Here is a 23,471-nt window from a genome sequence, read left to right on the forward strand (position 1 = left end):
ACCAGGGAAAGTCCCTGAAATGATCTTTAATTGGTCAGAAGCTAAACTCTCAGACAAATTTAAATGGAAAACCAGCAAATGGCAAGAAAAACTAAGAACTGGTTCAAGGAGGTATGTTTCTGTCTCTTCAATCCTATTGCCTCTTCTTTTCAAATGTCTCAGAGGAAGAAGAGAGACTGACTAGGAATCACCTATAATTAATACAAAATGGGAAATATGTCTTTTCTGAGCCTATGTGAACACGTGTCAGGATAATGAGTGACATGATGAGGCAGGACTGATAGCGATCTCATCACGGGGCACTCTGTCATCAGGCAGCAATTCTGGTGTGAGAAACCAAGGATACTTCTTTATTTGTTTGGCTCTGTGTGATTGCTTTAATGGGTGGGTTTCAAGCTACCATTATTTTGTGTTTGGTTTTTTAATCAGATGCTCGCTGAGGTTCAGTGTACCCACGGAGAAGTGCACAGACATGCGTGCTGGCAGAGATTTCCCAGGGGACCACACCCGCGTTAAGCAGTGCTCACATCATGTGACAGAATGCTGCTGCCACCGCCACCAACTTTGAAATTCCTTTAGGGCAGGGACTGGGTGTCATTCTGTAATACTGTATCATAAAAAAATCAATTAATCTAATTTATACAAGACAGGAGAAGAGGAAAAAAGAAACAAACAAACAAAAAACATATGGGACAAAATAGAAAACACAATAGGGTGTTAGATTAAAACCCAACTATATCAATGATTACATTAAGCATTTATGACCTAGCTACTCCATTTAAAAGGCGGCAACTGTCAGATTGGATAAAAAGAAGCAAGACTCAACTGCATGGTGACTGTAAAGAAATCCACTTTAAACACGAAGACACAGATGAATTAAAAGTAAAAGAATGGGAATTCTGGTTTCTAGTTTGCCATGCAAGGGGCTTAGAAGTTATCAGTCACATTTGTGTTGTTCACTCAAGTTATGTCCAACTGTTTGCAACCCCATGGACTGCAGCACGCCAGGCTTACCTGTCCTTCAGTGTCTCCCGGAGTTTGCTCAAATTCATGTCCACAGAGTCAGTAATGCCATCCAACCATCTGATCATCCGCTGCCCTCTTCTCCTTTTGCCTTCAATCTTTCCCAGCATCAGGGTCTTTTTCAGTGAGTTAGCTCTCTGTATCAGGTGGCCAAAGTCCTTCCAATGAGTATTCAGGGCTGATTTCCTTTAGAATTGACTGGTTTGATCTCCTTGCAGTCCAAGGGACTCTCAAGAGTCTTCTCCAACACTACAGTTCAAAAGCCTCAATTCTTTGGCACTCAGCTTTCTTTATGGTCCAAGTCTTATATCTGTATGTGACTACTGGAAAAACCATAGCTTTGACTATATGGATCTTTATTGGCAAAGTGATGTCTCTGCTTTTTAATACGCTGTCTAGATTTGTCATAGCTTTTCTTCCAAGGAGCAAACATCTTTTAATTTCATAGCTACAGTCACCGTCTGCAGTGATTTTGGAGCCCAAGAGTATAAAATCAGTCACTGTTTCCACTTTTTCCCCTTCTATTTGCCATGAAGTGATGGGACCAGATGCCGTGATCTTAGTTTTTTGAATGTTGAGTTTTAAACCAGCCAAGTCACATTCTAACAACAAGAAAAAAAAGATGAACAAACCAAAAATCAACAATCTTCTTAGATCCATCAGAGAATTAGGTCACAGGATGTGAGATAATAGAAAATATACATTGGTCTCTGCCTCTGGTTCCTGGCACAGAGTTCCTGAAGCCCTTGTAAATTCCTAAGTGATAAGAGCACTAGGGGCATCTTTTGTTCTACTGAGGTGACTCTGGGTGGGCATCTGGACAAGGGCTGGTCACCAGAAAGACCAAAGCATAATTAGAAGCTTGGAATTTTCAGCCCCACCCTCCATCCTCCTGAGAAGGGAAAGGGGCTGAAAATAGAGTTAATCATGCATGAAAAAAACTCCATAGAAATTCTGAAGTACAGTATTCAGAGAGCCTTCAAGATGGTGAACGCATCCACATCAGGAGGGCGATGGGCCCCCAGCTTCAGGGGACAGAAGCTCCTGTGCTGGGGACCCTCCCCGACCTCTGACCTGTGTATCTCTTCATCTGACTACTCATGTGTATCCTTTATCACATGCTTTAATAAACTGTTAAGTGTAAGGAAGAGTTTCCCTGAGTTCTTGCAATTTGATTACACCCAAGGAGGGGGGTATTGGAACCTCTGATCTGTAATTTGTTGGTCAGAAGCAGGTGACAACCTGGGCTTGCAGCTGGGGTCTGAAGTGGGGCAGGGGGCCCCGGGTGGGGCAGTCTTTTGAGACCGAATCCTTAATGCTATCTCCGGGTAGACGGCTTCAGAACTGAGTTAAATTGTAGAACACACAGGTGGTATTGCAGAAAATTGGTCAGTGAAAAACCACACATTTGGTGACCAGAAATGAAGTGTTTTGTTTGAGTTAGTGAAGGAGAGTCATAGGGAAGAAACATACAGTAGGGAAGAACTGGTCTGTTTGCTTCCCCACAACACCCCCACCCTTTGCCATTCAAAAGACAAAAACTGAGGTTTGGTCTAAACACAGGACAAGCTGATGCTCCCAAGACTGGAGAGATACAGATGGATACAGAAGAAGGGCAACTTACCAGAGGACAAACCATGAGGATAAACCTCCTCAGGAAGCAGCACCAGGTTCCTTTTTACCCAGTACATCATGTCTGGCTTTCAACAAAAAATTTACAAATTATACCAAAGGGCAAACCACACAGTTTGAAAAGAAGGAGCAAGTATCAGAGTAAATTCAGATATGACATGGATGTTGTGGTTATCAGACTGGGAATTTTAACTGTGATCAGTAATTCCCTGGCGGTCCAGTAGTTAGGACTCCTCACTTCCACTGAAAGGGCATGGGTTCAGTCCCTGATCTGGGAACTAAGACCCCACAAGCCTTGTGGTGTGACCAAAAAACAGAGAAAAATCTCTATGATTAAATTGCTAAAGGTCTAGTGGGAAAACTAGACAACATGCAAGAACAGATGGGTAATGTAAGCAGGGAGATGGGAATTCCAGGAAAGAGTAAAAAAGAGATGCTCAAAATCAAAAACACCGTCACAGAAGTGAAGAATGCCTTATGGGTTCATTAGTAGACTGCACACAGCTGAGCAAAGAGTCAGTGAGCTTGCTGCTGCTGCTGCTGCTAAGTCGCTTCAGTCGTGTCCGACTCTGTGCAACCCCATAGACGTCAGCCCACCAGGCTCCCCCGTCCCTGGGATTCTCCAGGCAAGAACACTGGAGTGGTTTGCCATTTCCTTCTCCAATGCATGAAAGTGAAAAGTGAAAGTGAAGTCGCTCAGTCGTGTCCGACTCTTAGTGACCCCATGGACTGCAGCCTACCAGGCTGCTCCGTCCCTGGGATTTTCCAGGCAAGAGTACTGGAGTGGGGTGCCATTGCCTTCTCCGCAGTGAGCTTGAGGACATGTCAATAAAAATGCCCCAAACTGAAAAGCAAAGAGAAAAAAGACAAGAAAAAAAAAAAAAAGAAACAGTATATTCAAGAATGGTGATTCAACTACAAAAGCTGTAAAGTGTTAGTCACTCAGCCATGTCTGATTCTTTGCAACCCCATGGACTGTAGCCTGCCAGGCTCCTCTGTCCATGGGATTTCCCAGGCAAGAATACGAGAGTGGGTTGCCATTTCCTTTTTCGAGGGATCTTCCCAACCCAGGCTTCCATGCCCAAATGGACTAAGTTATACCTTAAGCAAAATTAATTCAACTATTCAAAACAAAAAATCAAATGTAGTACTCAGGCTTCCATGCCCAAATGGACTAAGTTACATCTTGAGCAAAATTAATTCAACTATTCAAAACAAAAATCAAATGTAATACCCATAACCTTTCCAGGATCAAAAAAGGGTTGGGCTTGGGGAGACACCATTCCAACGGGCACTTTGTGAACTGACGACCTTGGTCAAGGTACTTAGAAACTCTGAACCTCTTTCTTCATCTTCAAGATGTCGTGGGGTGGCTCTCGCGGCGTTGAGGAGAGCAGAATCGCTGTTCTCGGAGACGGCAGTTTGGAAGGGTCCTCTGGTTTGGAAGCCCAAGGACACTTGTCGCGCCTCTGCCGGCACCGGCTCGCACTGTGCGTTCATCTCGGGTTGGCAGCACCTCGCCCCATCATGGCAGGATGTTGTAATCCCTCCAGGCTGAATTGCAACAACTTGCTCGACTCAGCCCACCAAGGAGACCCAGGGAGGGCAGGATCCGGAGTCTGCCACCTGAGAAATCTGAGTCAATGTGACCACACCCGGCCTGCCTCAGGGCCCAGCCCACAGCTCGCCTCCCAGTGGGAGTGCTAAGCCCTCCTGGGACTCTTCTGTTTTCAGGATGACCTGGCCACACCTTCCTCTGCTGCACCCAGAGCCGGTCCCCCACGAAGGGGTTCGGGAGCCCCCGGTGACAGGGAGCTGGCCCTGCTGCCAGTACGTCCTCTTCTGAGGGGCCACCAGTGCCTTCCCATGACTGGGGTCCCCACTTCGTGTGATGAGTTAGTTGCTAAAGTGAAGTGAAAGTGATAAGTCACTCAATCCTCTGCGGGAATTCTCCAGGCCAGGATACTGGAGTGGGTAGCCTTTCCCTTCTCCAGAGGATCTTCCCAACCCAGGGATCGAACTCAGGTCTCTCACATTGCAGGCGGATTTTTTTTTACCAGCTGAGCCACCAGGGAAGCCTGATTTAGTTGCTGAGTTGTATCCAACTCTTGCGACCCCGTGGACTGTAACCCGCCAGGCTTGTCTGTTCGCGGGGTGTCCTGTAGGCAGCTCTTACTCTCATTCTCCTCTTGTGCTCGGAGGAAGAGACAGACTGCATTGAGAGTCTTCTCCAGGTGTTTCACTAGGTCCTTTTTTCATTTAATCCCACAACCACCACTGGAGGAAGGAAACCTTGAGAATGGGGCCCTGAGAAGGGCCATTTGAGCTCCCAGTGGCGAGGTGACAAGGAAGGCGTGGGGGTAAAGTGGGGAGAAGTTCATGATCAAGCCCCCAGGCTGGGTGTGGAGGTCTCAGACATAGGGGTTCTCGTGTTGAGAATCGGAAGGAACTCCCAAGTTGGGGCTGTAGCTATGGCGGTGCAGCCCTGATTGAGCATCTTCATCTCGGGATACACTTCAGGCCTTCAGGGCGCAGTCCCTGCTGTGGTCTTTTCATCTGCTTCTTCATTTAAGGGTCGTCCTGAATCTGCGGTGCGCCAGGCACTGTCCTGGGAGCTCCAGGAATACAAAGATTAACTCTGCCTCCAGAGTTAATGGGGAAAATGATACATCCCAAAGTTGTAACACAGGGCTTCCCAGGTGGCACTTGTGTAAAGCATCCGCCTGCCAATGCAAGAGACATGGGCTCTATCTCTGAGTTGGGAAGATCCCCTGGAGAAAGAAATGGCAACCCACTCCAGTATTCTTGCCTGGGAAACCCCATGGACAGAGGAGCCTGGTGGGCTACAGTCCGTGGGGTCCCATGCAGCCCCTCACCAGGGGAAGCCACGAGGATGAGGGAGAAGGGGACTCTTCTGCCAGCCAAGGTGCTGGGCATCGCCCCTGAGTTCTCACACCTTCATTTCCCCAGGTTCTGAAGGCTGGATGGAGTTGGGATCTGCCTTCAGCTGTTTTCTATTTTCTTAACAAATGTTTGTTCTTTTGTTTGTTTGTTTACTTCTGACTGTGCTGGGTTTTCGTCGCTGCGTGTAGGCTTTCTCTAGCTTCCTTGAGCAGGGCTGGCTGCTCTCTGCTGTGATGCCGACCTCTCGCTGCGGCAGCGTCTCGTGCCGCAGAGGACTGGCTACAGAGAGCAGGCTCAGCAGTTGTGGCACACGCCTTTAGTTGCCCTGTGGCCTGTGGCTCGTGGAATCTTCCCGAATCAGGGCTCGAATCCATGTTCCCTGTGTCAGCAGGGGGATTCTTATCCACTGCGCCGCCAGGGAAGTCCTGTTAATAGGCTTTTGTTCCATCTGGGTTCAAAGGGTGTCCCGGCTGTTAGGTGAAGGGAGGCTACCTGAAGGCCAGCCCCTCTAATTCTTCCACACCTGGTTCCCTCAGCTGATGCGCTGGTGACAGGAGGGACAAGGGGAAGGGGAGGTGGAGATAGAAGCTGGGGTCTTTCTCACACTCCCCACTTACACAAAACACGTTTCTAGATTACTCTATATGGAGGGATGTGGCTTCTCAGGTGGCATAGTGGGAAAGAATCCACCTGCCAATGCAGGAGACACAGGTTTGATCCGTGGGTTGGGAAGATCCCCTGGAGGAGGAAATGGCAGCCCACTCCAGTATTCATGCCTGGGAAATCCCACAGACATAGGAGCCTGGTGGGCTACGGTCCATGGGGTCACAAAGAGATACTATTGAGCACACACGCATATGGAGGAATGTGCATATAATTCTGCCTATTTATCACAGAGTTAAAAATGTTGTTAATAAAGGAGATTGTAGGAGAAAGTCACTCTTCAGGTTCAGGTCAAATGAGTCAGCAAAGAACTTCCCGAAGCTCACCACCCAACCTGATAACGCCCACATGACAGCTGAGGAAGGTGCAGCACCATCAAGCCTGTGTAAACGTAGCCAGGTCTCAGGTATGGCCCACAGAGTATGTCCCAGGGCACGGCAACGCATTCCCAATGACACAAGTTGGTAGGTCTTGAGGGTGGGTGGACCCTGTACTAAATTTGTTTCTCTGTCCTGAACTGGCCTGGGCGCAGCCTGAGGTTGGGGCTCAGTAGACATTTTCAGAACTAATAAATGTCTTTCAGCAACCATGTACTTTTCTCTGAGGAAATGCGACATGGGACATACCAACAGAAAATTTAAGATGAAACTGGTTACAAAATTCTTCCTTTGGTCAAATAATTCACTGTGCTGTAGTTTTCCTTAAAAGTTGACTACTTATGTGGCGGTAAAGAATCTCCCTGCAATGTAGGACACGTGGGTTTGATCCCTGGGTCTGGAAGATCTTCTGGAGAAGGAAATGGCAACCCACTCCAGTATACTGGCCTGGAGAATCCCATGGACGGAGGAGCCTGGAGGGCTCCAGTCCATGAGGTTGCAAAGAGTCGGACACAATTTAGCGATTAAACAGCAAACGCTTCTGCAAAAGTTCAGCTCAGGTGGGAGGAAGGCACCCTGCCATCACCCCTCGCTGGCAACCCAAACGCCCATTCCTCCCTACCCTTTCCTACGCACTGCCTCTGTTTGCATCCCCTGCGCTGACCCCATCAAGGCTTTGAGCGTGGCTTCTGAGTGTATTCAGGATTTCCTAAGTGAAGAGCATATTTTCCTCAAGGAGTCTAGTCATCCTCTTTATGAGGACACGATACTAATTTGCTCAGTAATAACTGAGCGCTATAAAACCTGGTATCAGAGCATCCAATCTGACCTGGCCAGCTCCACAAGCCAGTGCAACAGGCTCCAAACTGCAGTGGCTGCAGAACCTGCGAGACAGACAGGGTGACGGCGGGGAATTTCTTGCTCAAATCCAAGGCAGGCGCTGCTGGCCGGACCAGAGGCTGAGATCGCTGCGGCAGACGGTGCTGACACGTTTCTCTGATGTTGTTCCTAAAAAACGCAGGTCCCGGCTTGTCCTGCCAGGGTCAGCCAGCAGGTGAGTAGAGAAGAGATACGCACCGTGGTATGAAACAACTGCTCGTTTTGGTTTCACCTTTCAGGAGCATGAGTATTTTCTACAAACTGGAAGGAATTCCATCTTTGTTTCATAGACTGGCAAACAGGTCTTAGGAAGCTGAGTTACTCACACAATATCCCACCAACCTCTTGACCACGATGGAAAAGAAAAACCTATTGAGAATTTCTAACATGCCATGAACCCAAAAGTATTTTCCGGTTTGTATGAACAATACTAACTCAAGTTAACTGTAAAAATCTTTGCAGTTTGCCAGCTGCTTTCAAATATATTCTCATTTAAAAGTAACTAGGGCATGTGAAGAGCATCAGCCATAGAAAATTTTGCTAAGATCCCGCATGTCGCATGGCCATGGCCACAAAAAAAAAGAAGGAAAAAAAGAGAATTTTTTTGCTAGGACAGGTGACGTCACAAGGGTGAGGACTAAATAAAAAATCTTGGGTGTGTGGCCAGGGAAGAGAAGGGACTGGAGCATCGCTGGTTCCCTGGGAGCAGCATCAACCTAGTGATAAAAATTGAAAGAGGTCCTTTTATAAAATACAGTTTACCCATAAAAGGGGATAACAATAATAGTTAACAATAATAATAGATAACAATAGATAACAATAGTTAACAATAGATAACAATAATAGTTATCTTACTGGGTTGTTTGAAGACTAAATGAGTTGATTTATTTAAAGTGCTTGGAACAAGGCTGGGCACATAAGACCACATGTAGTAATATTATTTTCTATTACAATTAACAGTAAAGCAAAGAAGGGCATTACCGACAACATTTAAGAACCTCTTAATGGCAGAAAGATTTTCCTAGGCACCTACATTCCCCTCTTAAAATTGAAGGATGCCAAAGAAAGCATTAACAGCTACAGTATTAACATATTTTCACCTAGTGAGATAACCTAATGCAAAAAACATGGCTCATATATTAACTGCTTTTAAAATATCACGCCTATGAAATTCAGGTGTCCACATGCACTTCATTGTTCTAAATTCCACCTTAGATCCGGAAAACGAAGTGGCCTGAGAAAGAGATACTTCGGAAAAATGGAAGCTGAGCATTTCTAGAGAAAAATAAAAGATTCTGTGTCAAAGCAAATGGTCACACTGTCTGCTCTTTGCTGCGTGTGTGCCTTTTTCTCAGGCTACCCTCTCGATTATTAAAGTCATCTGGTTCCTTCTGTGGCCCACTAAAACAATCATCACGGTCTACAGGTGCTCTCCGTGAGAGCCACACTTACCTAGTCTCGCCATGTCACTGCCCTGGGCTTCCAGCTCTGAGAGCGCCCCGCAGCCCCTCCCTCCTCTGGTCTTCCCACCACCCCATGAACCCCAGGTGACTGGTGTGCATTTAGCTGCTCCCTAAATGCCCATTCACTTCCTCCTCCTGCACACAGTTCAGCATATTCTCCTGACTCTTCATTTTTATTGGTAAAGGAAGTTAAAGTAAACAAAAGGCAAAAAAGAGACAAACCCACCCCAGTCTATATACATATAAAGATAATTATCTTTAGGTTTTCTACATGGCCACTCCCTTCTGAAATTCTAGTTCCATAACAAGACAGGACAAGCAGAGATAACTTGGGCATGTGCCTTCTGGGAAGAAAAGTGACTTTAAAAATCTTTGGTGCTTTATTATACCGGACCTTGCTTGGAATTCTAAACGCTGAGGGCCACGATAAACTCAGAAACTAGACCTCATAAGAATTTTCCCTGTGGTGTGTGTGTGTATACTTTTAAGCAGTCAGCATCATTCAGAGTATTAGGAGACTAAAATCAAACATACTTCATACACTTTCTCCGTTTTAAGAATCTCAGGGCCATGCTTCTTCATATATAATGTGTGACCCCAAGGGTTTAAATCAAGGGCATGAGTTCATCAGGTGGTGGTTTGAGTTTTCATTCCTCTTATCCAGGAGCATATCTACAAATCAGGTGGAAGGCAGCACATTGCCCGCCCGCGTGCCACAGCCCCGCCGGCTCCAGACAGGTCTGCAGGATGGGGAGCAGGCAGCCAGCAAGGGCTAAGAGGAAAACCGGGAATGGAAAATAAGAGGGGAGCAGGGAGGAGGGAGTGCAAGGGGGAAAGGATGCAGAAGAGAAGGCAGAGGTCAAGAGAACAAAGAGAGCGGAAGAGAGGAAACCACAGCACTGGACCTCAAAACCCGCTGCACTTTTCTTTTTCATTCTGTGTCCCAAAGAGGTGTCATGGTGTCTGCAGTTTTCTGGGGAAACCCGAGTGTGGAGAGTTGAACCATCACACAGGCAGACAGGGTGTGTCGGGGCGGGTATAAACACAGGAGGTGACACCAGTTGGTGTGAGCAAGGCTGAAGGTATCTTTTACACTTTATGTAATATTCATTTATTTTATTACTATTACGGGAGTCTCAAACGTGATGAAATTAACTTCATAAACTTAACAGTCTCATTGTTTTGTTTTGTTTAGCCTCCTGAGGATCTCCTGATGGTCAGAGGTGAAGAGGAGCTCTCTCTAGGGGATCTGTCCTCAGGGACCCCAACTGGATACGTATCTGACCTCCGACTCCCGCTGAGGAACCGCGAGAGGCCTCCTGTGAGAGCCGGGAAGTTAAACTGTCTTCACTGTCACCTTACTGCTTCAATCTGCAGTCTTGGGGAAGAAGACCTCAAAATGCACGGCTGTCACTGCTCAGTGGGGGAGCGAGCATTAGCGCAGTTTCCCCATCACCACCAAACCAGACCAAAGCAACGCTCTGATTTGGGAATGTAATCATATAAAACCAACTTGGCAGAGACACGTGGGTTGGCTATAGAACAGAAAGAACTCTCTGGATGCCTTTTAATCCTTTAATTAGACTAAGTCCTTCAGAAGCAAGCACAGTTCATTGTTACTGAAGGAAACCAAGAGCAAATACAGACAGTGAGAGACACACACACGTGTGTGCATATAACGCTGTGCTCACACGAAGGTGAATAAATGTGCCAAAGGACTCAGAGTCTAGTGAGAAATTTATTTGTCTGTGACAGCCATGACTTGGAACATTGAAACGTTCTGGGAACAGGATTTGGGAAAACGTGGTGCGGGCGAGACGCGGCAGGGGCCAGGCATGTCGGAGGCGGCGTGGCCCCCCGGGTGAACCCGGCTGACGCCCGGCCGGGAGTCTGTCCCGGCAGCGCCCCGACACAGAGGAGCTGGGAGGCGCTGCCCCAGAGAACTTACTTGGAACCTTTCTTCTTTTTCTTCCTTTTCACTGGTGTTTCATCTAGCATACTACCCACTGCTGCTTCAACTTGCTCTGGTCCCTTTTCCTTTTCTCTCCTTTTCTTGGGCTTTGGTGGGAAGTCCTGCTCGTCGAGTGGCCCCACGCGACCCTCTCCAGCCCCAGCTGAAGCCCCAGGATTCTCGTCCCAGCGAGGGTCTCCCAGCTCACATTCCACTTGGTTTCTCTTCTTCTTGGCCTTAGGTTGGATGTCGTTGTCTGCATTTTTATCTTTTGCCTCTTTCTTTCTCTTCTTCCCCCCTTTCCTTTCCACTGGGGTCTCTGAAGCCTCGGGCCCTGCAGCCCCGCCTTGCGCCTTGCTCTTCCGCTCCGCCATGCGCCTGGCAAAGTACTCGCCGATGGTGAAGGCGCTGGTGGTCGTGCGGGAGGTGTCCGTCTCCTCCGTGGCAGACGGGCTGGGGAGGTCCTGGGGTGGGGAAGAGTGAAAAACAGTTATTTACCAGCTAATTACGCCTCACCACATCCAGGAGGCCTCCGCCCGGAGCCCCACACACTTGGCAGCCCAGAGACCAGGCTAGGGGACCAGGTCTCCCCTCGTCTCCTCCTCCTTGCTGGCCAGAGCCGAGCTGCACGACACGGAACAAGGCGGCCAGGTGCACCGGCTGAGGACTGCCCAGGGCCGGAGGCCGGACAGGAAGACGCTAACTTCACAAGGTAGACGGCAAGTCACCTGGACGGAATTCTGAGTGAACAGCTCCTTGGCAACAACACGATAAATGGCAACAAAAGTCCTAGAGGCTCAGAAACAAAGACCCTGAAAGCCCGGAGCTTTGTGGTTTCATCAAGACACCTCCTTCGGCTCGCTGTGGATACACAGGCTTTTGTGCCCTGACCCACAAGCTTAGAAACTGTGTATATGTAAACCCCAGAAGCCACATGCCAACCTGGACCCTAGTGTGTCCAGGGCACCTTCTTTTCCCTCCAAAGGCAAAGCGTGGCCCTCTGGCAGCCACTCAGGGGAGGAGGCGCCAGGGCTGGGAGACGGGAGATGTCCCCTCCCGCCCCCCAACTGCCGTGACCTAGACACTTGTGGCTGTGTCCGTCCTGCTTCTAAATGGAGGAATTACTCACTCGTAACCACTGGGATTAACTGCGGTTTACATTTTAATTTTAAATAAATACACTCCCAGTTGTAAAGCTTGAGAAGAGAAAAAAAAACCCTAACTTAATAGGTTGGGGAAAAAATGAAATGCTAGTATCACACCATATAGGTTGTGGCTGGCTGGTAGTAAGGAGATAAAAAGGTGTGTGTAAAAAAGGAAGTACCTTCAAGTGGAAGAATATAAGGACTGTGTTTTAAGTAAAGTCAGTGTCTGGAATAATTTTGCCCACAGTCGTTTAAAATAAGCCATTAAGCAATTAAGCTAAACTTAGGTTTTCATAATTACCTGGGTTCTTCCTTCATATTCACTTATTCACAGAGGAAGAGATTGGTTGTCCGACCCTTTCCAGGTTGGAAAACAGTTTTCTAAATAAATCCATTTCCAATTGGAGTCCACAAATTATTCTGAACTTGGCGGGCAAAACTCTGTTCATGCAGCTAACTTTATTACAACCAACACATATAACTGAACTACATATCTTCTTGTTACAGCAACACTCCAGACCCAGCCCAGTGGCCTCCAGCCTGAAGCTCTGACTGACTCAGTATTATTTCAGTGGGCAACGGGGCTTTGAATGGCCATTGCCCCAGACAGCTGTCACCAAAGATACCTTACCAACAACAGCAAACTTATTTGATCAATACAAACCTAGTTTTACTCAGGGCTAAAAACACAAAATCATGTAGTCAGTTTTTTAAATTTCAAAAGGTAAAATGTAGAACACCTTTAACCAAGGTGGAATAAACCAACTGAGCTTTTTAAATGTTATCTATCAAAATAAATAAATAAATAAATGTTATCTATCAGTATTCGATTTTGCCTGGAAGCCCAAGAAGTAATTTTGAGGAAAATTTAAAATTAGCTGCACAGGAGCCAAAAACAAGGTCACTTTGTCTTCTGGTTCCTCAAATGTTGAAAAAGATCTGAAGTTTTGCAGAACAGGATGAAAAATCTTAAGACTCTCTTGATCCCAGCCAATCCCAGTCTCATGGACAAGAAAGGTCCTGCCTTCCATGAAGTAAGGGCACACAGCCACACACAGCAAGTCTGTATGAAGGCGGCCTGTTTATATAAAACAGGGCTTATTTAGTTTCACAGTATTAAAGGAGTTTGTTTTATGTGGGCCAACTCCTCTGGGGCGTCTCTGTGTCTTAGGAGCTCAAATTCAAGTCATATCCTATGGCTCCTTACCTTGTTCACTCATTTATTACCTTCTGAATTCCTGCTTTTAACAGTTAAATCACAGGAACTAATTACTGGTGTTAATCACACTTTTAGTTACTAGAAAATACAAGATCATTTTTGAGTCACTTATTGAATTCAGCGGGCCTTTCTAGTCCCAGAAAATAACTCTGCTCATAATCAACTCCTCTGGTGATGAGGATTTTGATAATCACGGGCCACTGCACATCAAGCTCAGCAGGGCATGGAGACAAGCCAGAGGTGCCGGCACCCAAATGCTGTTGATCCCGAGGAGAGTGTGGGCAAGACAATGACTTTCGGGGAGAGCTGGGGAATGCCAGGGGCAGCCTCCCACACTCCAAGAGTGTATCTGATTTAAACACCATGGACACGAAGGAGGGACAGGTTGCAAATCTGAATGCTGTAGGAGCAAGGAAGGCCCTGGTCTCATATTTCATGCTTTTACAGATCCAACACCCCATTTTACTGCAGTGATTACAATTCTTGTTTCTATATTCTCAGCCACAAATGTGAAAAATGCACACTTCTTCAAGAAAACTAATACTTTTCATATCTAGTTGCTTCTTCAAAGTAAATAAGTACTGAGAAACGCGCTAGATACTTTTTAGTACTGAGATAGAATCCACTTGCTTCTTCCCAGGTTTCCACTAAACACATAATGCAACCTCAAAAAAATAAATTCTGTAATACCAGATGTGACTCACACTACTTCATAAACTTTGAGACTCCCAATTTGCTAGCAGTGTTCTAAAAATGAGTAAAATAAGTTTAACTGGAAAACTTCCTGGTTCATACAAAATACTAGCAAGGGAGGTATGGCTAACTAATGATTTTACCAAATATTTGATTAACCTCAGGGATTTAGGAAACCTCTTCTTTTAAAATTCCAATTTCTGCTATTAACTAATGGAGAGCCTTAGATAAATCCCATAACTTCTCTGGGTCTCAGTTACTAAGCAAGTGAAATAAGTAGATTAGATTCAACTTGAAAGTCTAAAGGTTACTGAACTCTGAAATGATGTTCGGGGCAGCCATTCCTCTGGGCCACCGAGAGCAGAGGAGGGAGAGTGAGGCCGGAGAAGCAAGTAGCAGGATGAGCTCGGCTCAGAGAGGACGAGCACCCCAACTGCCAAATCAAGATGCAGAAGTGCTAGCGATGCACTCACAAGTCCTTGCACAGAAAATATTTTATATTAACCACCTGTATAAAAATACTTTATACCAACCATCTGCCAGAGAGCAGATCTAGTAATCCACTTAGGAAAGCAGAAGGGGCCAAATACTATTTGCACTGAATAATTTGTAAGAATACATTTAAAAGAATTAACACTATATATTAGAAGCTAAAATCAATAAAAGCAAGAAACTGGGGTTGACTATTAACTGGAATATGAATCTATTTTAAACTTACTTCCTGGAAATCACTCCAATGTTTCTAAAAAAAGGTGGTAAGAAGCTGTAACTTTTAAAATAGCAATCCCATTTTGTACTTAAGGGTTTTTTGTTTTTTTTTAATTATTATTATTTATTTATTTGGCTGCATCTTGTCTTAGTTGCAGGCTTCCCAGGTGGCGCTAGTGGTAAAGAACCCACCTGCCAACATAGGTAGACATAAGAGATGTGGGTTCAATCCCTGGGTCAGGAAGATCCCCTGGAAGAGGGCACGACAACCCACTCAAGGATTCTTGCCTGGAGAATCCCATGGACTGAGGAGCCTGGCAGGCTGCAGTCCATAGGGTCGCACAGAGTTGGACACAACTGAAGCAACTTAGCACACACACAGTCTTAATGGAGGCGTGCAAAGTGTTAGCTACAGCATGTGGGATCTAGTTCCCTGACCAGGGATCAAACCTGGGCCCCCTGCATTGGGAGCGTGAAATCCCATGGACAAAGGAGACTGGCAGGCCACAGTCCATGGTGTCATAAAGAGTCAGACACAACTGAGCACACCCACATCCCACAAGCATCTCGGGTGCCTGAAAGATGCCCGTCACCTTTTCTCAGAAGAGGCTGTCCTTTGCTTTTGTTAGGCGCTCTCTCTAGAGGCTGCCAGCTCCGTGAGCCATGTGCTCAGCCTCTCTGGGTTCCCTGTCCTCCGTGCCACTCAAATACCCCATCAGATGGATTAACAGTAAAAGGACCAAATAAAGAGGGTTCTCTTTATTATTCTCAGAAGACTGTTGTTAGTAATGTTTGAGGCAGGGAAACACAGCAGTCTGGATAGAGAATTTAGAGAGAAGTTTAACAGCAGATGCACCTTAAACCTAAAATCTTACCACTTGTGATAAGCTTACAGTCCAGGATGAAGTTTAAAGGCAAAACTTAGCAACCCAGCCTTTCTCATGTGTCACTGCTGATCTTAAGTGACAAGATGATTGAAGCCTTTTGATTTCCACACCAAGACACAGAGATCACGGTGCAACAGTAATCCTCCAGTGAGCTTTTCTCACTGAAAGGAAAAGCAGACACCAGCGCTCCAGGGTGATAGACTCGGCAGTGGGGTCATTAGCTCTGAGTGCTGTGGCTTGTGAAGAACAAAAGCTCACTTCCACCCTGGCCTGTCATCAGCTTGCGCTGGATCCGTCTGGGAAGAGTTAAGAGAGCTTGGCAAGTGACAAGTTCGAAAGAACACTTGGCATATTTTCTAAGCTCTCCAGAGGGACAGTTCTGACAAACACAAATTAATTACGTCTTGATGTCATCGTGGGAGGTAGAAATTGCACCCATCCACTTAGGACAGTGATGAATTCAGGTCAGAAGCGATTTCATGTCCCATCAAGAGGAGGGCAGAGCTGAGGTGAGGGCGGTGCCTGACTGTGGGGGCACGAAACGCTTTGCCGACAGAGGGGGCAGAGGTCGCTGCTGGGGTCATCCACTGTGTTCCCTGCAATGCTCTTCAGACCCTCCGTATGCAGCCGCAGGCATCACTTCCTTAAAGATCAAGTACAAAAGCGCCTCCCCCCAGAAGCTGGTCCCTTGGGGAATGACCTCTCCTGTTTACTACCTGTGACTAGCAATTTGTTACTTTTACATTCTGGTCTTGTAGAGTCTGCTTTCTAAGCATCTTCCCATGGAAACTGTAAGTCCCCTGAAGGCAGGAACCATTGCTCTTTCATCTGAAGCAAGCCTCTCAAGAAAAGCAAACACATGGTGCGGGTTCCAGGGAAGCACCAACCCCGGCAGATCAAGGCTGGGACGCGCTCCCACCACCCCCACTGCACCGGAAGCTCTGTGTCTGCTCGCTCAGGGTCCCCTGCAAGCCAGGCAGGGCTAATGACTGGAAGGTGCATGGAAGAGCGGGAAGGAAAGACAGAGCTGGCATTCTGAGGTGGCTGTTCTTCCTACAGGATAAAACCATGCTCCTCTAATCAGAGGCCACCAGTGCCTTTTTAATGTGATCAGCCGATTACTCCCTGCGGCCCTGAGCAATGCACAGTTCTGCCAAATGATCCACTCATGTCTCCTCTGGTCTGTTATTCCACTTGTTATCACACCACCTTCCAGAAAATTAGGTATTAATAAATCAGCAAAATGACGTGGCGTGTTGTAGGGGTATTGTCACAGGCGTGATGTGTGGTGAGCTGAACACAAGCAATAAAATAACCTGCGCGGTTTAAGCTAACTATTCGTGCCATCAAAAGAAGAGACTGGAAAGCAAGAGAGTTCTAGGGTACAGAGGCAAAGGTAGGAGACATTCTGAAAAGACAAACAGTCGGGTCAAGTTCCACGAGAAGCCCCACCTTGACAGCAGCCTGCAGGTTGTCTTGAGCTGATCACACAACTGGTGAGGCTGCTGACTGCAGGCAGTCATCAGAATGGTTTGTCTCCAAAGGTTAAGCTCAAAAGTGATCAACACGCTGGTTAGAAAATACGGACAGTGTGACTCTGTCGACACCTCTTCTCTTGCCTTCTATGGCATCTTTTTGGTTTCCATATGATTGAAAACAGTGTTCCACTGACAAAGAGCTATTTCTGCACTCACAAGAAGTTTACGCAAGTGTGAAATCTTGCGTGTTTTGTTTTTGTTTTTTTTTCAAGATTATCATTTACTCACATCTGGAGTTAGGCTAAACATACAAAGTTAGGCTAAACATCTCAGGAAATAACCAGCCTTGTGGAATCTGCCTGGAAGACACAATCACTTTCAGGTGGGCAAGTATCCTAAGAGTTAAAATCAAATACAAGACTCTACTGACCGGAGGAAGGTTTGATTTGAAGAGAGGTTAAAAATAAAAAAGTACAATGGGACTAGAATTATGCAGCACCTCTTAACTTTATGTGTGTGTGTGTAATGTGTATCTGCTCATGCAAACAGGTTCTAGGGGCCTGTGCAGGGGTTCCAGGAAGGCTCGAGTTCTCTCTCTTTTTTTTTTGCCGCAGCACACAACATGTAACATACGGGACATGTAATATCAGTTCCCTAACCAGAGATCAAACCAGTGCCCCTCATCCCCATGTTGGAAGTGCAGAGTCTTAAGCACTGGACCACCAGGGAAGTCTCCAGGAGGGCTCTTTCTAGAACAGGGCAAGCAGAGAACAGCCCAAGGGCCAAATCCAACCGCTGCAGATCTTTGCACACCTCACGGTGTGCTAAGAACGGTTTTTACATTATAAATAGTTCAGGGGGAAAAGAAAAATCAAAGGAAGACTATTTCATGACATGTGAAAATTATGTGAATTTCAAACTTAAAGTTTTGAATTTCATCAGAAAAAAAAAATTGTGGAAATGTGTTTTTTCTCCAGTATATACGTAAACTAAGTAACTAAGCTAAGTAAATACCTGCTGAATGAATGAACTGATTGTGAAATATAATCTGCTATTTGGAAATGTTAGATGCATGTGAAGTACATACACGCACACACATACACACACACATACGGAGTTGGAGGGCTTGAGGCTTCGATGAAGTTCTAATTTCAGTCTCTTGCTACTTTACTGAATTATACTGGTGAGTGCTAGAGAGGGCCGCTATTTGCCATTTGATTTCTGACAGACAAGGAAGAAGTTTGGTTATGAAGTGATCTGATGTTAAAGAGAACTCACACCCCCCTGTAAGCAGGCAGACACCTCTCTAATGTTAAAACGCTGGAACACTGCCTGGAACCTACAGACTCAGAGAAATGAACTGGACATCTCAGAGAAGATAATGGGAACTGGAAGGGACAAAGTATCTTGCTTTTCCCTGGACAACAGCAGAGAAATACAAATAACGCCAAATTCCTCATAGGAAGGTCAACGCTAACAAAGCTGTTCATTTTGTTTTTCCACTTGCCTCATCAGCTGCTCAAATGACCACCCATTAAGAAAAGCCAACATAAACATATTTTAAAAGGATGGTTCTCTATGACAACAACTCCTCTCAAGTAACTGACATCAGAGCTCCTGATAAGAGTCATGCAGCCTCTGGGGAAAGAAGAAAGGAGCAGGTTTTCCAGCCTCTCTGAAAGGTCTCAAGGCTTGGAAAGTTGCAGCGATCCGTGTGGCAACAGCTCACAACACACTGGCCGTTACAAGATAAACGAGGCTCCTCCAAAGCTAGAAATGATCAATGTGACATAGGTACCAACTGCTTTGAATGAAGCCTAAAAATAATCCAAGTTGACTGTATTTTATAATTCTAGGTCAACTGGTTCTGTTCCCTGCTCTCTGGAGGCAGGACAAATAGCTTTGATAAGTGGTTGAAGGCTTGTGCCGGGACCTCCAAAAGCAGACACAGCAGCTAACGAAGGGTCTGTCTCCTCCTTCTTTACTCCACTGACTTGAAAATTGCTTAAGAATCATAACACCTCAAATTTAGGCCTCTTATTATAGAAAGCATAGCATCTTTTGAAGATGCTAGAGAATCTAGTATTTTGAAACAAGGAATAGAATATGAACAGTTATTTGGAAGAGTCACGATTATTAAGAAGAGAAAGATAAATTAATTTAGGTGAACGAAGTTATTATTAAGTCCTCTCCCTCTGTTCTTGTGTACTATATAAGATTAATTATCATATAGACCTCTTTTTAAATTTTTTATTGGAGTAGAGTTGATTTACAACGTTACGTTACTTTCTGATGCACAGTGAAGTCAGTTTTATATGTGTGTATCCATTGTATATACATGTGTATCCACTGTTTTTTAGATTTTCTTCCCATATAGGTTATTACAGAGTACTGAATAAAGCTTCCTGTGCTATACAGTAGGTTATTATTATCTATTTTAAATATAGTACTGTGTATATGTCATTCCCAATCTTCCAATTTATCCCCTCCGCCCCATAACCACAAATTTGTTTTCTACATCTGTGATTCAACTTCTGTTTTGTAAATAAGTTCATGTGTATCATTTCTTTAGATTCTACATATAAGTGATGTCATACTTGTCTTTCTCTGATTTACTTCACTCAGTATGACAATCTCTACTATAGACCTCTTTTTAATTGACCAGAAATTAAAATAGCAAATGAAAATATTTCTAAAATACTTCGAGGAGTAAATATGGAAGGGCAAAATAATTCTGTGTTTAAAGGATATTTAAGGTGCCTCAGTGGCATCTTCTTCCTGCTAGTGCAAGAGACACAGGAGACATGGGTTTGATCCTTGGGTTGGGAAGATCCCCTAGAGGAGGAAACGGCAACCCACTCCAGTACTCTTGCCTGGGAAATCCCATGGACAGTGGAGCCTGGAGGGCTACAGTCCACAGGGTTGCTAAGAGTCGGACACCACTGAGCACACACGCACAGTTAGTAAGAGTAAATTAGACAAAATTCTGAAGTCATTGAGTCATGCTATAAAAGTGAATTATACAAAAAAAAGGAGAGAGAGACTGAGGACCAAAAATGTGGCCATCCAGCCCTTCCTGGAGCAGCTAGAGCAGCTACTGTTTACTTGACCAGGGCCAGGGCCCAGAAAGGAGCTCCCACCTCGGGGAGACACACAGTTTAAAAAAAAGCCGGGGGGAGGCGGGGAGCGGGGGAATGGTCTGAGACCTCATGTAAGTATTCTTACCACAATAAAAATTTTTTTTTTAATAATATATCAGGAGAATGTATTTTTTAGGGCAGAAACTAAACAAGAAAACTAACTACAACACAACTCCACTCAACAAAACCTCTAACCAATTAAACTGAGATTACAATTCCAGAGAGTTCATAAAACAAAAAAAATTATTACTGCTATTAAATATATAATCCTTCTCTTATACATTATCATACATATAATGTAAATATATAATCTCTTAGTTTCACATAAACTATAATTTTATTTTATAACCAAAAAATTATTAGGGAGAAAGAACAAGTAATATACTGCCTCCCTGTTTGTTCAGAATCCTAAAAGTTCCTAAAGCAAGAGCTGCCGCTTGTTTGTAGACCCCTGACTGGCTCAACTCAATGCCTACAGAACAGCACTTCCCAAACTACCAAAGGAGAAGGACCATTTTTCATTTTACTTTTTTTCTTTTTAAAATCTCCAATCCATTGCTGGCCAAGATTTTTGTTTAAAATAAAAATAAAAATTACTAGGAAAACAAAATTTCAAAAAGACACATAAAACGCAAGTTCCAATTTCTAAAACTTAATATCACACTATTATAAAAGTTTCTAAATGCTTACTCTCAATTTCTTGCCCTGTCACAAGCTGGCCATACTTTGAGTGGCACTGGTATAAAATATTCAAAGGAAAGAAAGGTGCTGAGTTTGGTACAATAGAAATGGCAATGACCTAGGTGTCAAGAAATCTGTCCTTTTGGACCTCAAAGCAAATCGTCTGCAAAACAAGCAAGGAGGGCTACTCAGTGACTTTCTTTAAACACGGTTTTAGCAGTGTGTGCCTTTCTCCAAGCAAAGTCTTAAACAGAAGGTTAGCGTGTAACACCTGAGGGGAACTGTGGTTGAGGTGTCACTGGGAAAACCAGAGCTCACATACCTCCTCTCCCCTTGTCAGGCCCCGGACAAACTCAGTGCTCTGTGGAATACAGTTTGAAAAGCAACAGCTATTGCTAAGGTCCATTACAATTTTAATGTTCATTTTAGCCTAGATAATTTCACAGCACTCAGTAACAGGAGGCTAAAAAGCTTTCAAGAATAAAATTGGACATTTACCATTACCTAATAAGTACAATTCTAAAGCTGTTAATAACTTTTGGAATTCCAACAATTGGCTGTTTGTGAGCACTGGCCAGTGACCAACGTCTTCCAAAAGTGGTAGCAAAGTACCAAACCTGGTCTCTTCAATAGTGTAAAGTCTTAAGCTGCAAACTAGACGCTGAGGGTCTAGATGACTGAGGATGAAGTCAAGGTTGACCGCCTCCTACCTAGCGTGGCTCCAAAGAGGACCCAGAGGAGAAATAGTTAACTCGTAGACCTGCGTCACCAGTGCCCTACCAGTCACTTCAGACTACAGCAAGACAAGCAAAGCGCCGCCTCGCTAGCCACTAGCTGTGCCCTAACCCAAGGGAAGGTTCCTCTTCATCCTATTTTCATTACAGCACAGGATGGAGATCTCAGAGAGAATGTTATTTCTACTTTCCAGCCAGAGGGAGCAAAGGAAAAATGTATCAATATTTCACTCGTCTCCTCCAACACTGGGCCATCTATGTGTCGATTTCTTAATATCACAAAAGCTTTTAAACCGTTTGTTTGATCTGTCAACAAACAAAAAGCCAAATCTAATCCTTTCAGGCCAAACCTATGTCCTGGCAAAAGTCTAACCAAACAAAACAGCCCAGGGACTTGTAGCTCTGGCTGTTTTGGTAGCCCTTTCCCTCAGCCCTCGCTGCTTTTTCTTTCCTTCTGCTTTTTTTCATTCGTGTCTTATTATGAAGTTATGTTTGTTGATCTGGAAGACGACACACATTTTTAGTGGTACTAAAACAATCTTCAAAAAAGTGATGACCCACTTTCTCCTTTCTGGCCTTACAGAAAGTAGAGGCAGGCTCCCGAGCCCTGTTTGAAGTCCTTGCTGCCAGGAGATGGTCGGTTTATGTCTCTTGTCTGAGGACAGGAAAAGGACGCACTCTCGGCACCGTGTGCTGGAGAGAGATAAGACCAGAGATTTCTGTCCTCGGCACCTTATCAGCTCTTCCTGCTACTTTCCAGAGCGGAGAGCACCATGACTGGCAATAAACTAGCCTAAGCAGGGGCTGGGTGGCGGGCAGCTTGGGGATTGGAGGGAGGGAGGTAGGAAGGGGTGCAGAATGAAGAAAAGATATGAGGTTTGTAATATATATCAAAATGGTTCGGTCCAAATAAAATTGCCTTAAAAAAGGTACAAATACCCATATTTTACATCTCACTTTGCTAAAACTGCAGCAACAGGGGTAGACGTTTTTATAAGAACTTCCTCTCTGGTTGGAATGCATTACCACCTTCCTTGCTCCGAGCCCTGCCCCTAACTGCTTTGTGCTACTGGCTTCCGGGCACGTAGCACAAGTCTGATCTGCCTGTCTGCCTGTCTGCCTGTCGATGCTCTGCCTGGCGGGGGAAGGGGAGGGATGGGGGGCACGCGGCGGGAGGCCTATGAACTAGAGGCTGCAGACAGAATGGTTTCTATGGGCACATGTGCCTCCACTTATTTGACTTCTAAGTTAATTTTTCTTGGAGTCCAGTTGCTTTATAATGTTGTGTAGGTTTCTACTGTACAGTAGACGTGTCTTCATTTAGAACCAGTGTTTCTTTTGGGGATTATGTGTGGGCAGTAAGAGCTGCACGGCCTGACCAGTGGGATAACCAGGTAAAGAAGAAAGATCTTGGAATCAGGCTCCATGCAAAAAGTCTGTGCAGAATTTAAATTACAGAAGTGAATAATTCACAACATAAGAGAATAAAAATGGAGAATATAATCAGGAATCAGTAGACAAATAACAAAGTTAAAATTTAAGAATGCAATTTCTAAAAATAAAATGAAGGCTTCCCTGGTGGCTCAGTGGTAAAGAATCTGCCTGCCAATGCAGAAGACACAGGTTCTATCCCTGGTCCTGGAGGATCCCATATGCCGTGGAGTAATTAAGCCCATGCACCACAACTACTGAACCTGAACTTGAGTCCGGGAGCCACAATAAGCAAAGCCACTGCAATGAGAAGCCTAGCACCCCAACAAGAGAGTAGCCTCCATTCCCCACAACTAGGGAAAGTCTGCACACAGCAACAAAGACCAAGACAGTCAAAAATAAATAAATAAAATTCTAAAAAAATAAAATGAAATGAACTTGATTTTGCAATCAGTCAATTGAA

The 23,471-nt window shown here is 45.1% G+C and overlaps 1 protein-coding gene across 1 annotated transcript in view; it reads right to left on the reverse strand.

Moving 5' to 3' along the window:
* Positions 1-10,666: 10,666 nt before the first annotated feature.
* Positions 10,667-23,471, reverse strand: part of PINX1 (PIN2 (TERF1) interacting telomerase inhibitor 1) — a 61,443-nt gene continuing 48,638 nt past the window's right edge. Inside the window, exon 7 of the mRNA XM_043486965.1 lies at positions 10,667-11,356. Within this exon, the coding sequence (XP_043342900.1) occupies positions 10,886-11,356 (471 nt within the window). The 3' untranslated portion in view covers positions 10,667-10,885. The remainder of the gene's footprint in view (positions 11,357-23,471) is intronic.

Source organism: Cervus canadensis, chromosome 14, assembly GCF_019320065.1.
Source record: "Cervus canadensis isolate Bull #8, Minnesota chromosome 14, ASM1932006v1, whole genome shotgun sequence".
NCBI classification, from domain to species: Eukaryota; Metazoa; Chordata; class Mammalia; order Artiodactyla; family Cervidae; genus Cervus; species Cervus canadensis.